Source organism: Podarcis liolepis, assembly GCF_965112155.1.
Source record: "Podarcis liolepis genome assembly, chromosome: 8".
NCBI lineage: Eukaryota > Metazoa > Chordata > Lepidosauria > Squamata > Lacertidae > Podarcis > Podarcis liolepis.
In genome coordinates this window covers 66,912,646-66,930,811 of record NC_139560.1, presented here as the reverse complement: position 1 = coordinate 66,930,811, position 18,166 = coordinate 66,912,646, and the positions used below count along the sequence as shown (strand labels likewise).

The following is an 18,166-nucleotide window of genomic DNA, read 5'->3' as shown; positions in this document are numbered from 1 at the left end:
GAGCAGGGCGCAATTGCGCTTTCGCAGCGCCACCTTCCTGCTCCGAGAGGCTTCTCCGTTTCTGAAAAAACAGGCGGCGACGGGGAAAAAGAAGACGGGCAGCGGCTTCGTTTCCTCCTGCTGGGCATGTGCGAGCCGTTCTGCACATGCTCAGTGGCAGTGGAAGCCGGCCGCAAACTTGGGGGCTCGAAGCTGCGGCTCCTTCCCCCCCGCCTCGCCACCCTATTAGGTTCCTGGAGAGCGGCTGAGTCAGGGGCTGAGTCACAGGGAGGAGCGCCTCCCCTGGCAGGACGGGATGGTTTCGTACCTCCTACTCGGGTTTCCCGTCGCCACTCGGTGCCTCTCTTTGCTCGCAGCCGGAGCCCTTCCTGCGATCCGTGCGTAACAGCCGCGCGCATTTCTCCCGGTACAGTCCTCTTCTCTTTGGGGTGCCATTTGTCTCTGTTGCGTGTCTTTTAAAGGAAATGCGGTGGGTCCTGATGTTGTCTGGGACTTCCTTTGTTGAGGAAGTAATTAATCTGGGAGGGTCTCTGGGTGTTGTCACCTGTGGGACCTGCACTTCTGTACACACTTCTGTCCTTTGAACAGCTGCACGACACAGGCAGAAATTTAATAGCTGCGGCTTTCCATACTGTGTTTCTCTACCAAAGTTGTTGAGCTTCTTTTTAGGATTGAAGTTGCTGAGCATTTTTTTTTAGGATTTTACCCCAGGACAGAAGGGGCCGAATTAAACCCCCGAACCAGACTTTGGACATGCCTGCCCTAATATTGGTAGAAGGAGTTTTGAAAGATTTGTACATCTTAGTGCCAGTAGTCACAACATAGTTATAAAAGCATCAAACAGGACTTCATGCAAGCTTGATCCCGTTCAGGACACGGTTTATCAAACATAGACTTAATTGCGAAAGTCAGGCTATTATAGCTGTTGGCTTGCTAACTTAATTCTGCGACCTGAGGCTTTAATAGTCCTGTTTTTGAGGCTAGAATTATGCAGTGGGGAGGGACAACAGGCTCTCAAATGATGCTTTACAGTGGTATCTCAGGTTACATACACTTCAGGTTACATACGCTACAGGTTACAGACTCCGCAAACCCAGAAATAGTACCTTGGGTTAAGAACTTTGCTTCAGGATGAGAACAGAAATAGTGCTCCTGCTGGACTTCCGGGTTGACGCGATCTGGAAATGGCGGATTCCCTCCGAGCTCCGGAGGGAATCGGCTCCACTGAGGATGGGTCTTTGCCGCGCCGGCGACGCGGGGACCCTTAAAAACCGCAGGCGCGGAAGCCTGCGGACTGAAGACTCGGCGGGTGCCTTAAGCGCCCCCCCTGATTCGCAAAGAGCCTTTTTAAAGGCTGCGGAGGGGATACGGGGGTGGCGTGGCACTGAGAGTCGATCGCTACCTCGGTGGAGCGAAGCCGCGAGCCATGACCAGAGAGCGCTAACTTCCTTCCTTGAAAATTTGGACTGAAAGAATCACCCGTGAGTAAGACGGATTGGGACTTTATAAAAATTTTACCTTCAATTGGAGACGACCGGGGGGTGTGCTAAAAGGAAGTCCGCACCCCCCCCCCTTGCAGACCATCTAAGCAACGACACAAGAGATAAGCTGGAGAGCCTACCCTTGGTGGGGTGAGTCAAAAAGGACACTAACTTCCAAGATTTTACTAAAGGAAACTTTGTGCAGGAGAGTGGAGTTTTGAAAACCTTCCTTTTGTTTTAAACAACCCCCCTCCCGGGCTCGGGAACGTCCTGCCTTTGTGCCTGCGTTAGAGTTGCGGAGTTTGACAGCTGTCAAAGCTGCCAAACGGGTGGTTTAAAGTGAGAAACTGTCATTTAAGATTCCTATGGACTAAGACGAGTTATAATTGAGCTGAAACTGTTGGAAACAAAGTAATAATAATCAGTTAAAGGATTGTTGGTGAAAAGGCAAATAAGTAACCAGATTCCCCCTAGGGGGAACTCTGTGAAACTACAATGGATACAATGGCTGTGGAAGGAAAGTTACTAGTGGAAATCGAAAGGATGTTTCAATTGGTGGGAATCTTACAGGAGCAGAGCTTGGCCATGAACAAACAACTTGAGACTATGACCTTGGGAACAGGCAACTCTGCTCTTTGTATTGAGGACCTTAATGAGAAAGAATCCACAGCTGATTGGGAAACAATATCTACAGAGCTGGAAGAGACTAAACAACAAGAAAAAGAAGAAGTAATCCTGGGAAGCAACAACCAAAAGCTGACATCTGTGGAATACAAGCAAGGAGACGCTGGGAGCATATCCACCACAAGTCTGCGAGAGATACAGAAGAAGAAGGAGGAGGCCCCAAGACAAAATGGAGTACAGGAATTTAAAATAAAGAAATATGATTGGGGCCTCCGTTTGGACTTTGACTTGGAAGAGACAGACTTTGTGGAAACACTTCAGCAGCTACCTTTGAACCTTCTTGTTGGAAGAGGACATACTTTGATGGTGAAAGAACTTTTCCCAGATTTGACGACTGCTATAAAGGACTACCAACAGGACAGGCGGAGAGGAACGGAAATAGATTTGAAAGCCTCGGACGTGAGGAACCCAGGCTGAGAACTTCGAATTTGGATTTTTATTGGGAAGGGACAAAAACCGGGGATGGGAGGGAGGGAAGAAGAGACTCTTAAAAACTCTCAAGACTTTTAGGTTTGGTTAAGATGACTCTTAATTAAGATAAAATGAAAATCGATGGAAGAGAACTTAAGTCCAACTTATGAAAATTAATTTTTAATTATAAAAAGGAAATAAGATGAACAAGACTGTTAAGAGGAGAAATATCAACTTGCTGACATAATCTTGAAACTGGGATGCATGAGGGGGGGTGGGGGGAAGTCAGGGAACAAGGTCATGAAATGGGGATTTGCTGATTCTATACATGTTTTTGTCTTTTGTTTTTTCTTTGTGTATGTTTTGTCTTTATAAAAGCAGAAAACCAAATAAAAATTTTATAAAAAAAAAAACAGAAATAGTGCTCCTGCGGCACGGCAGCAGCAGGAGGCTCCATTAGCTAAAGTGGTGCTTCAGGTTAAGAACAGTTTCAGGTTAAGAACGGATCTCCAGGATGAATTAAGTACTTAACCCGAAGTACCACTGTATGTCCCAAAGGGGGTAATGTGGCATATAAGATGCAATAGACTTTTAATTTAAAGCTGATCTTCTTAGAAATCAAGTGAGGGCAAATGTTACTCTCCTCCTGGGCATTTTTGCAAATTACTGTCTGCTGGCCATTGCTTTCATCTAAAGAAACGTAGCATGTGATTTACGGATCCTCTGTGGGCTGCAGCCTCCCCCACACCAGAAAACGGTGGGTGGGTGGCATTTTGGAGAGCATGAAAATGTTCCGGCATGGGAATTACAGGTTGATATGCATTTGGATACGTGTGGGATCTGAAAACAAATGCTTAGGTTTGGGATTTTTTCTTGTAAAAGTGACCTCCGAGCGGATAAACTGGATGACTGTCTTCTCTGTGCTTGTTTCGTAGGTTATAAGACATGGACCGCCTCACTGCAGCAAACAGTGCCTTTGCCCTCAATCTGTTCAAGAAGCTAAGTCAAAATGATAATACAGCGAACGTGTTTTTTTCTCCTTTGAGCATTTCTTCTGCTTTGACGATGCTCTCTCTGGGTGCGGCAGGGAACACTGCAGCCCAAATGGCAAAGGTATATCCAGATAAATATTTTTTTTATATAAGATATTTATTTAAAAAAATGGATATAAAAAATGAAAAATAAACATACAAAATAATAAACAATTAAAAACACACATTAATTTTCAATGACATAACTTCCATACCCTTATTTCCTCCGACCTCCTCATACTTCCCTTCTTTGTATTCCAGTTCAATTTGTTTGTTCAGCAAATCCTTACCATTAAACTTTTACCCATTTATAATCCTTTTTTCATGTCGCCTAAAGCATTACAGCTGGAAACCACTTAGTTTCTATCCAACATCTTTCTAACATTCATTCATTTTACAATATTTCTTTAAATAGTCCTTAAATTTCTTCCAGTCTTCTTTCACCGACTCTTCTCCCTGGTGTCGGATTCTGCCAGTCATCTCAGCCAGTTCCATGTAGTCAATCACCTTCATCTGCCATTCTTCCAGAGTTGGTAGATCTTGTGTCTTCCAATACTTAGCGATTAGTATTCTTGCTGCTGTTGTAGCATACATAAAAAAAGTTCTGACCTTCTTTTGCACCAATTGGCCGACAATGCCCAGGAGAGAGGCCTCTGGTTTCTTCAGGAAGGTATATTTAAATAACTTTTTCAATTCATTATATATCATTTCCCAGAAGGCCTTAATCCTAGGGCACGTCCACCAAAGGTGAAAGAATGTACCTTCAGTTTCCTTACATTTCCAACATTTATTATCGGGCAACTGATAGATTTTTGCTAGCTTGACTGGGGTCATGTACCACCTGTATATCATTTTCATAATATTCTCTCTTAAGGCATTACATGCTGTAAACTTCATACCTGTGGTCCATAACTGTTCCCAGTCAGCAAACATGATATTATGTCCAACATCTTGTGCCCATCAGATAAATACTATGAAGGGGAGGGGGGAGCTTGACTTTTGCCTCCATGCATGGTGCTTCCTTTTCTTTGTAGCAGGTCAGGCTGAAATATGCATTTACAGTATTTCACTCTCTTGTTTGCTGAAAGGCATGGATTTTTCAACTAATACAGTTTTTAAGGAGTACGTAGATAAATGTATTTAAATTACTGTACTTAACATTATCTGTTAACCATTTATTGTCTTACAGGTGCTGTCTGTGACCAACGACATCGAGTTTCACCAGGGATACGAGAAACTTATTTCTGAAATCAACAAGCCAGACACCAAGTACTTGCTTAGGCTAGCCAACAGGCTCTTTGGAGAAACATCCTATGAGTTTATTTCAGTAAGTTACATGGTTTACAAATATGCTAGAGAAGAGGAAGTGGTTTCTGTTCAGATAGTGAACCATGTTCTGTCGCAGATCAGAAACGCAGCTAAGCACTCACTATCCCTTCTGTACTTTCCAGTAAAACCTTCCATCAAACTGAAAGGGACATTTGAATTAGCAGCAGTGATCAGCTTGAGTCCAGGTGGCAGGTTGTACCAGCCAATCTACTTGGTGGATAGATTCATTTCTTTCTCTTTTCCCCTGTCCTTACTTGGCACCAGGACATTAGCTGGGATAATAATAATAATATTATTATTTATTATTTATACCCTGCCCGTATGGCTTGGTTTCCCCAGGCACTCTATGCAGCTCCCAGCAGAACATTAAAACAGAAGAAAACGATAAACATTAAAAACTTCCCTAAACAGGTCTGCCTTCAGATGTTTCGAAAAGTCATATAGTTGCTTATTTCCTTGACATCTGATGAAAGGGCGTTCCAAAGGGCGGTGCCACTACCAAGAAGGCCCTCTGCCTGGTTCCCTGTAGCTTAGCTTCTCGCAGGGAGGGAACCACCGGAAGGCCCTCAGCGTCCGGGCTGAACGATGGGGGTGGAGACGCTCCTTCAACTATATAGAGCCGAGGCTTTTTAGGGCTTTAAAGGTCAGCTCCAACACTTTTGACTTGTGCATGGAAACATACTGGGAACCAATGTAGGTCCTTCAGGACGGGTGGTATACTGTCTCGTCGGCCACTCTGAAGATGCACCTCTTTACCCTATGGCCTATGTGTTTTCAGGACCCAGGCCATTGCTGTGACTTTTTAATATATGTAATACGTACAGAATTTTCAATTGTTGTAATCTGCCATGGGACCTGGAAGGCAAAGTCCCCCAACTTTTGCACAAAGAGTTCACAAACCAGCACTGCTGCATTTCCCCATCTGTTTATGGGCCTTTGAATCCAGGCCATTATAGAGAAATGTGTGTTAATTTTATGACATGCTTGTGAGCTTCCAGGGACAGAATGTTAGACTAAGAGGAGCTTTTCCTAGATCAAGCCAAGAGGATAATTACATTAAAAAAAGAACTGTAATACAACAGGTAGTTGGCACTTTCCAAAGAGTAGCCAAATTTGGAGACAAATAAGTATTGCTTACGTAACGTTTTTTCTTCCATAGAGGAATGGAAAGAAAAAACACCACATTGGAATTCATTATCCGCCTGCATTGAGCAGGATTGATACAGGGGCAAATCTTGGAAAGCATTTAGCATCCTGCATATGGACCTTTCTTGTAGGACTCTCATATATAAGAACAAGACAAGGATTGCTATGTGTATTCTTGAGCAAAAGAAGTTTGTTTGGGTCAGGTTCAGTTTATCTGTTTTGGCTGATAGGAATCTATTGCACATGCCATGAGCTTTTTCTTATCAACTGAAGTTAAATTAAGCATCTGCATACGTGTTTCACATCTTTTAGTATCTGAAAATGGAAAAAACATCCTTCTCTCCCTCTCTTTTCTGTGGGACAAAACCTGATTGAAATCAAAGTTTGTGTGTATATGATATATACAGATCCATATATAGCTTTTAATTCTGAAACATATTTGTTTAAGTCATTCATAGACTCCAGCCAGAAATTCTATCGAGCAGGTCTAGAGAAACTAGACTTCATTAAAGCATCAGAGGATTCCAGGAAATACATTAATAATTGGGTGGAAGAACAGACAGCAAGTGAGTAGCAAATTCTTGGGCTTCCATATTGTCTGAGGTTTAGTTCTTAAAATATGAGTTTGTGTCTGAAAAATATGTTCTTTAATCCCTCTTCAAGGTAAAATCCAAAATCTGCTCGCCCCAGGAATAATTGACTCCACTACAAGGCTGGTCTTGGTGAATGCTATCTATTTCAAGGGAAACTGGGCAAATCAGTTCCGCAAAGATCTCACAGAGGAAACGCCGTTCAAAATTAGCAAGGTATGAGGTGGGAAATAATGTGAAGCACATCACTGAGCAAACAGTCTTTATCGTTTTGATTAAATTACATACATTGTGATATTTGGAGTGTTCCCTCCTTCTGTTTTTTTCTTTCATCAGTTGACCAGGTAGGATTTCCCTTCCCACCATGTCCTAAGGACATTCTTTTGCAGAGACAACAGAGGATGAACAGTAAACAAGGTGCAGAGCAGTTCAAGCAATGCAATAGAAAAGATTATATGCTTAAAATGAAATTCTTCTCCATTTGCAGAATGAAAGCAAACCAGTGCAGATGATGTTCAAGAAAGCTAAATTCAACATGACATACATATCGGAACTTCGCACCAAAATTCTTGAGATTCCTTATGTTGAGAACGAGCTCAGCATGATCATCCTGCTTCCTGATGAGATTGCAGATAATTCTACAGGCCTGGAAAAGGTGAGGCATTTTTGATAAGAATAAAACCATCTAAATTCTTGTCCATAAAAATTGCCCTTGTTGGTACATGACAAGAGCATTCTAGCTTCCAGCTTCTACATGATTCTTCCAAGTGCCCAGTGTAACTTATTATATTGTTGGCATCTGTTTCGAGAGACAATGGAGTGTGCCTCCAGGGGTGAAGTCAAACCACCATGCCAGCAGCGCCGAAATGACCTCCTTGGAGTCAGTGCCGAATTTACGTATAAGCTAAACAAGCTATAGCTTAGGGTCCCACTCTTTTGGGGCCCCCCAAAAGACGTAAAGGAAAAAAACTAGATGTACATTTCCAAAATATAAGATAAAAAACAAATAAAATAAAACCTACACATAGCAACAGTGTTTTGTGTTGTATAGGCTCCTATAATGTAAGTAATGCGTCCCGCCTGCCAGCCTGCTCCCTAAAATATCACTGGTTTGCTCATTTCTATATATATGGTGCCTGCATTCTGCATGTGCAAATGGCTTTAGATACCTTTTAGGTCCATTACTATACTGTATAATAGTTTGGAGAATTTTCCTAATTCTTTCAGCTAAAATATAGGTATACAATTTATAAACATTGTTCAACATGCTGACAGCTTCTAGGAGCCACAGGTGAGAGCTGAGTACAGGGTGGGGGGAACCAAAGGTGGATAAATTACCCCAGAAGGAGCAATATAGCTGTTTATATTTCTATAAGCATAGTTAAGTCTGCCAGTGTTCTGTCTTATTCAGAAAGATGGAAGGCATAAAAGCAAGTTGAGCAGAAAGGAATTCTACCTGGACAGACAGGGCAATTGTGAAACAAGTTTAAGTGATGTACATGGAGTCATTTGAGTCACTGTGAATCCAGTGAAAATGGTTTGATGTAAGAAATGTGAGGATTTTTATATGCAGCCAGGATTTCCTTTTTTCCTTGAATGCCTTGTGTTTGTCTTATTTTAGCTGGAGAGAGAAATGACCTATGAGAAACTCAAGGATTGGATTAACCCTGAGAAGATGGACCTAACTGAAGTTCAGCTGTCTCTACCCAAATTTAAACTGGAGGAAAAATACGACCTGAAGCCTGTTCTGAGCAGCATGGGAATGGCTGAGGCGTTTGACCCAAGCAAGGCGGATTTCTCTAGGATGTCTCCCAACAATGACTTGGTTTTGTCTAAGGTTGTTCACAAATCCTTTGTAGAGGTAAACGAAGAGGGAACTGAGGCCGCTGCTGCTACTGCTGCTGTAATGACTAAGCGGCGTGCTAGGATTGTGCCCTGTGTCACAGCCGACCATCCCTTTCTCTTCTTCATTCGGCACAACAAAACACAAAGCCTTCTTTTCTATGGTAGGTTTTGCTCTCCCTGAAGCAAGCTAACTTCTCAGGAATGTCAAAGAAAAGTGACTTGGCTTTGTCAGAGGTGTATCACAAGTCCTTTGTGGAGATCAATGAAGAGGGCATTGAGGCAGCAGCTGCCTCAGCAGCCACCGTTGTAATAAGGTCATCTCAGCATCCCATAAAATTAGAAGCAAACCACCCTTTCATCTTCAAGCACCCTCTTCGTTGGCAGATTCTCTTTGTCATAGAATGGGGTTGCCAGTGCAGTGAACCCACTGGTACCTCCCATGGTAGACACACTCCGAAAAATAAAAAATGCATAAGAGAACTTCCTGCCAAGTTAATGTTGACACCAGCTTTGCCTCTCTTTCTCTCCTCTGCCAACAGCCATTTTGTGTCATGCCACACGCTCCATGGCAGCCATGTTGTGACTGGCGCCCATAGCAGTTTCTCAAAATTCCAAATGTCCTCATTGTTCCAAAAAGGTTGGCAATCTGAATATAAATGCTTAGGAGCAGGCTGAAATACCACAGGCATCACATTGAGGCCTAATGCTGTTTTAGACATTATCTCTATAAGCTTTTCTGCCTTCCTTCTGTTGCCCAAATCTGTCTCTGTACAAAAGTGTGCAGCATCACATTCTTAATTCTTCTCTAAATGCCAGTCATCATTGTCTGTAAAACATGCATTTTAAAGCAATAAATGTAGTTTTGAAAATTATGTTTCCACTGTGCAAAACAGTAGTTTTTTAAAGCTCTTATCTTCTCTCCCTGTGCCACATGACACGGAGTGCAGCCCACTTGCATTAAAATCATTGACAGCACTCTATTTATTTATTTTATATATTCATCATCTCACCAGCTGGTTAGTACAAAGAAAGAGCAATTAGACAGAACCTGTTCCAAACTGGAGGATATATTCCGGACCAGTTGGGATAGTATGGAAAATGCATGCAAAATCCAGAGGCTTCTGGGAGAACGTCCTTTGACAAGTTCTAATTGAGTCAAGTCTCTGCTCTGCAGAAATGGTTCATGTTCCTATACGTATTTTCTTCAAGTGCCATGATCTGAGTTCTCCTTCTGCATCACTGATAGGCACATTCTGGTACCTCTGTTTCCTCACGGCTTGCTTGCATTTCAGGCATTAGAAGTTTGTCCTCTGCATTTATGTACAAACTGTCCGTTATGCTTAACCTTACTCAGTTGCAACACAGCATCACCAGGGTCAGAATCCTAACTGGTTCCCATCCTCGTTTCCCAATAGCAATGGTCTTAGAAACTATAGCAGGATCTCCTTCTCAGGCCTCAACATGGTTCTAACAGGGCATCATAATCTCACCCAGGTAGTCTGACCTTTGTTTTAAGCATCGTAGTTGTGTGTATTGGGCAACAAATTGAAGGCATGAATACGTTTATTACCCAGGTTCCCCACATGGTTAACAACAATCTGGTCGCTTTCAGTAGATCAAATGGTGTCCCGCCGTGCTTTTCATTTCAACACTCCTCATAAACACACTCTTATGGGCAGGACACCCAAATCCCAACACTTCTCCAGAATAGTCCACAGATTAATCACCACATACCCAGAGATTCCTCTGAACTGTACAAGCTTACCCAATCTTTCCGGAGAATATTGCAGTCATCAAAAAATCAGACTGGATGTTCACATCCTTCACCCAGCATGTCCGGAAAAAAACAACAACAACACTCACTATGGCCAGAAAGATTCAAGCCTGCATATCTATATCATACACCTCAAAGTGATCTCACCCTAAGATCATAGTGGTTCCTTGGTTTACAGAAGTACGTGTGTCGTCTCTTTTTTCAGGTTGTATTTGTTGCTGGACATTTGTGCTGTTGGGATAACCTTAGGCTCCCCGCACACACAACCTGTCTCACTACCAAGGAAATGCAATAAATCAATGTTATGTATGGGGTTTAACACATTTTATGTAACAAGGCACGTTCTAACCAATCGTATAGTGTTTGTAGACGAACGCATAGCTGTCAACCTTCCCTTTTTTGCGGTAAATTCCCTTATTCCAGCACCATTTCCCGCTGCTATCCCGGATTGTTAGATATGCCGTAGACTGTCCCCGGGACAGGTGAAGCTGCTGATCTCTTATTTTCGAGGCTGCTGATCCCTTATTTTCAAATCTGAAAGTTGACAGCTATGGACCTGCGTTCTAATGGCAAGTAAGCGCATGCTCTTTCAACTGTCAAACTGTCAACGGTCAGTTCATCCTCGGCATTATTATCGTGCTGTCCAGTCAGTTTGGTTCTTGTGTTCCTATGAGTGAGCTGTTGTCACTGACAAATGCTGAATAAACTTAGTTGAGGAGCTTATACTGCCTTGGGCTTCTGACTTTTCCCAAACATTTAACTATCAGCGAATCGAAAGAGGATCTATCCAAGCCACGCTGACACTAAGTAAAAGAATATGAGCTTTACTCTATAAACTGCATTGTCTGTATTAATGTCAGGCTCCCCGGGTTTGCGCAGCCAGGCGCCCTTACTCGGGAGTAAGCCTGCGGGGATTACTTCTGCTGCGCCAACAACCAGCGCGAGCAGGGCGCAATTACGCTTTCGCAGCGCCACCTTCCTGCTCCGAGAGGCTTCTCCGTTTGTGGAAAAGCAGGCGGCGATGGGGGAAAAGGCGTGCCGCCCGGCAAAGGCAACGGGCAGCGGCTTCGTTTCCTCCTCCTGGACCTGTGCGAGCCGTTATGCACATGCTCAGTGGCAATGAAAGCCGGCAGCAAACTTGGGGGGCTCGAAGCTGCGGCTCCTTCCCCTCCCCACCCTATTAGGTTCCTGGATAGCAGCTGAGTCAGGGGCTGAGTAACAGGAAGGACGCCTCCCCTGGCAGGACGGGATGGTTTCGTTTCCCCTTCTCTGGTTTCCCGTCGCCACTCGGTGCCTCTCTTTGCTCGCAGCCGGAGCCCTTCCTGCGATCCGTGCGTAACAGCCGCGCCCATTCCTCCCGGTACAGTCCTCTTCTCTTTGGGGTGCCAATTGCACCTGTTGCGTGTCCTTTAAAAGAAAGGGGGGTTCCTGATGTTGTGTGTGTGTGGTTAAAAGCTGCCTCGTCTTGGACTGCTTTTGGTAAGCCGAGGAAGAAAATCAATATCTGATTCTAACTTCCAGAAAGGTAGGCGTATTACGAGTGGCTTGCGCGCAACGAATGTTCTAGGAGCGCCTTAAAGGCTGCCAGCATCATTTTGCACAAAAAACGTCCAGGGTCTTAAAAGAGTCCATTGCATCATATACGCCTGCAAAAAGGTTTGTGCCATAACTGATGAAGCGGTTTCTTTTTTTCTGAAGTTCATGCTGCGGTAAAAAAAACACCATGTCAGTGGTAACTACCCACTTAAGTCGTTGCTTACTGGTTTGCAGAGAGTAAGTCAGGTGGATTGCTTGGCATCAGCGTCTGGGACTTCCTTTGTTGAGGAAGTAAATAATCTGGGAGGGTCTCAGGGTGTTGTCACCTGTGGGACCTGCACTTCGGTGCACACTTCTGTCCTTTGAACAGCTGCACGACACAGGCAGAAATTTAATAGCTGCGGCTTTCCATACTGTGTTTCTCTACTGGGAAAGGCTTCACCTGCAGGATTTCTGCCTGTTGCACTCAGCTGTTAGCGCACAGGAGCTTTGCGGGGGGGGGGGAGAGATAAAACTGACACTGGTGCCTGTTCTTTATTGGTGTTTGTTGAGTTTGCACTGAAAAATCTAATCATCTGCATAGCATGGAAGGAGTGGGTTTTTATGCTCCAGCTTGGTTGATATTCTTAGGTTTGGGATTTTTTCTTTTAAAAATGACCTCCGAGCGGACAAACTGGATGACTGTCTTCTCTGTGCTTGTTTCGTAGGTTATAAGACATGGACCGCCTCACTGCAGCAAACAGTGCCTTTGCCCTCAATCTGTTCAAGAAGCTAAGTCAAAATGATAATACAGCAAACGTGTTTTTTTCTCCTTTGAGCATTTCTTCTGCTTTGACGATGCTCTCTCTGGGGGCGGCAGGGAACACTGCAGCCCAAATTGCAAAGGTATATCGATATAAATACTATTAAGGGGAGGGGGGAGCTTGAGTTTTGACTCTTAAATGAGGCATGCATGGTGCATCTTTTTCTCTGTAGCAGGTCAGGCTGAAATATGCATTTATTAGCGGGCCCCTAAGGCTACTAGTGAACTCCCGTTGCGCGGTCCCTACTCCTGCCCACCTAGCTGTTCCAAAGCACGTCAAAATGCAAGTAAATAAATAGGCAGGAAGGTAAACAGCGTTTCCGTGCGCTCTGCTGGTTTCACCAGAAGTGGCTTAGTCATGCTGGCCGCATGACCTGGACATGGATTTTCAACTGATAACACGTTTTTTAAGATTACGTGGATAAATGTCTGTATTTAAATTACTTAACATTATCTGTTAACCATTTATCATCTTACAGGTGCTGTCTGTGACCAACGACGTCGAGTTTCACCAGGGATACGAGAAACTTATTTCTGAAATGAACAAGCCAGACAACAAGTACTTGCTTAGGCTAGCCAATAGGCTCTTTGGAGAAACATCCTATGAGTTTATTTCAGTAAGTTACATGGTTCACAAATATGCTAGAGAAGAGGAAGTGGTCTCTGTTCAGATAGTGAACCGTGTTCTGTCACAGATCAGAAACGCAGCTAAGCACTCACTATCCCTTCTGTACTTTCCAGTAAAACCTTCCATCAAACTGAAAGGGACATTTGAATTCGCAGCAGTGATCAGCTTGAGTCCAGGTGGCAGGTTGTCCCAGCCAATCTACTTGGTGGATAGATTCATTTCTTTCTCTTTTCCCCTGTCCTTACTTGGCACCATTCGCACTGGGTGCTTTTTGTAAGCTGCTCTTGTAAAGCTCCAAAACTGCAGGGTAGCTAATGCTGGACCATAACATTCTTTGTTTTGGAAAAGAGACTGCTTATGGGATGTTGGATCCCAAAGCACCCTTTTGTTTCTAGCATGTTGGCTCATGAATTTGGTCTAGCCTGCCCAGCTTTTTACAGAGGTCTGCCAACCCCCAAAACCATTGTTGACAGAAGCTTCAGAGGCAGTGAGCAGCAGATCAGAGTGCTCTCCATTTTGGTGACTTGCTTCCCCAGCAAGAAGCAGAATGAAGTACTCAGGAAATGGGAGGGAATGCGACTACATTTTCTCAGCTCTTGACTATCTGCAGCCTGTGCTTCTCTCATTCACATTTTTTTTTATATTGTGTAAATAATGGCATTGCACTGGAAGGCAGTTTCCCTTAGCATTTGCACAGGAGTTCACAGACCAGCACTACTGCATTTCCCACTGTGTGTCACTTTTACAACATGCTTGTGAACTCCCAGGGACAGAACGGTAGACTAAGTGGAGCTTTTGCTAGATCAATCCAAGAGGATAATTACATTTAGAAAACAACTGTAATACAACAGGTAGGTGCGGTGGCGCAGCGGCAGCAGGAGGCCCCATTAGCTAAAGTGATGCTTCAGGTTAAGAACAGTTTCAGGTTAAGAACGGACCTCCGGAATAAATTAAGTACATAACCCGAGGTACCACTGTACATTTTTAAAAGAACAACTGTAATATAGCAGGTAGTCGGCACTTTCCAAAGAGTTACCAAATTTGGGGACGAATAAGTATTGCTTAAATAACAGTTTTACTCCATAGAGAAACAGAAAGAGAAAATACCACATTGGAATTCATTATCCGCCTGCATTGAGCAGGACTGATACGGGGCAAATATTGGTAAGCATTTAGCATCCTGCATACAGACCTTTCATGTAGGACTCTCATATACAGTGGTACCTCGGGTTAAGTACTTAATTCGTTCCGGAGGTCCATTCTTAACCTGAAACTGTTCTTAACATGAGGTACTACTTTAGCTAGTGGGGACTCTTACTGCTGCCGTGCTGCCGGAGCACGATTTCTGTTCTCAACCTGAAGCAAAGTTCTTAACCTGAAGCACTATTTCTGGGTTAGCAGAGTGTGTAACCTGAAGCGTATGTAACCTGAAGCGTATGTAACCCGAGGTACCACTGTAGAAGAATAAGACAATGATTGCTATGTGTATTCTTGAGCAAAAGAAGTTTGTTTGAGTCCGGTTCAGTCCATCTGTTTTGGCTGATAGGAATCTATTGCACATGCCATGACCTTTTTCTTATCAACTGATGTTAAATTAAGCATCTGCATACGTGTTTCACATCTTTCGGTATCTGAAAATGGAAGAAACATCCTTCTCTCCCTCTCTTTTCTGTGGGACAAAACCTGAATGAAATCAAAGTTTGTTTGTATATGATATATACAGATCCATATATAGCTTTTAATTCTGAAACATATTTGTTTAAGTCATTCATAGACTCCAGCCAGAAATTCTATCGAGCAGGTCTAGAGAAACTAGACTTCATTAAAGCATCAGAGGATTCCAGGAAATACATTAATAATTGGGTGGAAGAACAGACAGCAAGTGAGTAGCAAATTCTTGGGCTTCCATATTGTCTGAGGTTTAGTTCTTAAAATATGAGTTTGTGTCTAAAAAATATGTACTTATTAAAACAGCTCTTTAATCCCTCTTCAAGGTAAAATCCAAAATCTGCTCGCCCCAGGACTAATTGACTCCAGTACAAGGCTGGTCTTGGTGAATGCTATCTATTTCAAGGGAAACTGGGCAAATCAGTTCCGCAAAGATCACACACAGGAAAGGCCGTTCAAAATTAGCAAGGTATGAGGTGGGAAATAATGTGAAGAACATCACTGAGCAAACAGTCTTTATCGTTTTGATTACATACACACATTCTGATATTTGGAGTGTTCCCTCCTTCTGTTTTTTTCTTTCATCAGTTGACCAGTTGGGATTTCCCTTCCCACCATGTCCTAAGGACATTCTTTTGCAGAGACAACAGAGGATGAACAGTAAACAAGGTGCAGAGCAGCTCAAGCAGTGCAATAGAAAAGATTACATGCTTAAAACGAAATTCTTCTCCATTTGCAGAATGAAAGCAAACCGGTGCAGATGATGTTCAAGGAAGCTAAATTCAACATGACATACATATCGGAACTTCGCACCAAAATTCTTGAGATTCCTTATGTTGATAACGAGCTCAGCATGATCATCCTGCTTCCTGATGAGATTGCAGATAATTCTACAGGCCTGGAAAAGGTGAGGCATTTTTGATAAGAATAAAACCATCTAAATTCTTGCCCGTAAAAATTGCCCTTGTATGACGAGAGCATTCTAGCTTCCAACTTCTACGTGATTCTTCCAAGTGCCCAGTGTAACTTATTATATTGTTGGCATCTGCCTGTCTCGAGAGACAATGGAGTGTGCCTTCAGAGGTGAAGTCAAACCACCATGCCAGCAGCGCCGAAATGACCTCCCTGGGGTCAGTGCTGAATTTACGTATAAGCTAAACAAGCTATAGCTTAGGGTCCCACTATTTTGGGCCCCCCAAAGAAACGTAAGGGAAAAAAACCTAGATGTACTTTTCCAAAATATAAGATAAATAACAAATAAAATAAAACCTACACATAGCAACAGTGTTTTGTGTTGTATAGGCTCCTATAATGTAAGTAATGCGTCCCGCCTGCCAGCCTGCTCCCTAAAATATCACTGGTTTGCTCATTTCTATATATATGGTGCCTGCATTCTGCATGTGCAAATGGCTTTAGATACCTTTTAGGTCCATAAATTACTATACTGTATAATAGTTTGGAGAATTTTCTTAATTCTTTCAGCTAAAATATAGGTATACAATCTATAAACATTGTTCAACATGCTGACAGCTTCTAGGAGCCACAGATGAGAGCTGAGTACAGGGTGGGGGGAAGCAAAGGTGGATAAATTACCCCAGAAGGAGCAATATATGTTTAATATAGCTGTTTATATTTCTATAAGCATAGTTAAGTCTGCCAGCGTTCTGTCTTATTCATAAAGATGGAAGACATAAAAGCAAGTTGAGCAGAAAGGAATTCTACCCGGACAGACAGGGCAATTGTGAAACAAGTTTAAGTGATGTACATGGAGTCATTTGAGTCACTGTGGTTCCAGTGAAAATGGTTTTATGTAAGAAATGTGAGGATTTATATATGCAGCCAGGATTTCCTTTTTTCCTTGAATGCCTTGTATTTGTCTTATTTTAGCTGGAGAAAGAAATGACCTATGAGAAACTCAAGGATTGGATTAACCCCGAGAAGATGGACCTAACTGAAGTTGAGCTGTTTCTACCCAAATTTAAACTGGAGGAAAAATACGACCTGAAGCCTGTTCTGAGCAGCATGGGAATGGCTGAGGCGTTTGACCCAAGCAAGGCGGATTTCTCTAGGATGTCTCCCAACAATGACTTGGTTTTGTCTGAGGTTGTTCACAAATCCTTTGTAGAGATAAACGAAGAGGGAACTGAGGCCGCTGCTGCTACTGCTCCTCTTATGAATTTCAAGTGTGCTAGGTTTCTGCCGAATTTCACAGCCGACCATCCCTTTCTCTTCCTCATTCGGCACAACAAAACACAAAGCCTTCTCTTCTATGGTAGGTTTTGCTCTCCCTGAAGCAAGCTAACTTCTCAGGAATGTCAAAGAAAAGTGACTTGGCTTTGTCAGAGGTGTATCACAAGTCCTTTGTGGAGATCAATGAAGAGGGCATTGAGGCAGCAGCTGCCTCAGCAGCCACCATTGTAATAAGGTCATCTCAGCATCCCATAAAATTAGAAGCAAACCACCCTTTCATCTTCAAGGCAACAAAAAGCACCCTCTTCTTTGGCAGATTCTCTTTGCCATAGAATGGGGTTGCTGATGCAATGAACCCACTGGTACCTCCCATGGTAAACACACCCTCAAAAATAAAAAATGCGTAAGACAACTTCCTGCCCTTCCTGCTAATTTAATGTGGACACTGGCTCTGCCTTTCTTTCTCTCCTCTGCCAACAGCCATTTTGTGTCATGCCACACGCCCCATGGCAGCCATTTTGTGACTGGCGCCCATAGCAGTTTCTCAAAATTCCAAATTTCCTCATTGGTCCAAAAGGTTTGGCAATCTGAGTATAAATGCTTAGGAGCAGGCTGAAATACCACAGGCATCACATTGAGGCCTAATGCTGTTTTAGACATAACCTATATAAGCTTTTCTGCCTTCCTTCTGTTACCCAAATCTGTCTCTGTACATGACAAGTGTGTAGCATCACATTCTTAATTCTTCTCTAAATGCCGGTCATCATTGTCTGTAAAACATGCATTTTAAAGCAAGAAATGTAGTTTTGAAACTTATGTTTCCACTGTGAAAACAGTGCAGCCCACTTGCATTAAAATAATTGACAACACTCCTGTTTGTTTATTTATTTTATATATTCATCATCTCACCAGCTGGTTAGTACAAAGAAAGAGCAATTAGATGGAACCTGTTCCAAACTGGAGGATATATTCCGGACCAGTTGGGATAGTATGGAAAATGCATGCAAAATCCAGAGGCTTCTGGGAGAACGTCCTTTGACAAGTTGTAATT

At 43.0% G+C, this 18,166-nt stretch overlaps 1 protein-coding gene across 1 annotated transcript; it reads left to right on the top strand.

Annotated features, from left to right (window-relative positions):
• The first annotated feature begins 213 nt into the window (after window positions 1-213).
• On the top strand, window positions 214-17,372 carry LOC310713849 (serpin B6-like). The gene is made up of 12 exons (XM_083518414.1): window positions 214-406; window positions 3,512-3,689; window positions 4,797-4,934; window positions 6,531-6,648; window positions 6,746-6,888; window positions 7,160-7,327; window positions 8,294-8,695; window positions 13,109-13,246; window positions 15,022-15,139; window positions 15,252-15,394; window positions 15,665-15,832; window positions 16,813-17,372. Exons 2-12 carry the CDS (start codon window positions 3,522-3,524, stop codon window positions 17,215-17,217), a joined length of 2,109 nt encoding a protein of 702 aa, XP_083374540.1. The 5' UTR covers window positions 214-406; window positions 3,512-3,521; the 3' UTR covers window positions 17,218-17,372.
• The last annotated feature ends 794 nt before the right edge of the window (window positions 17,373-18,166 follow it).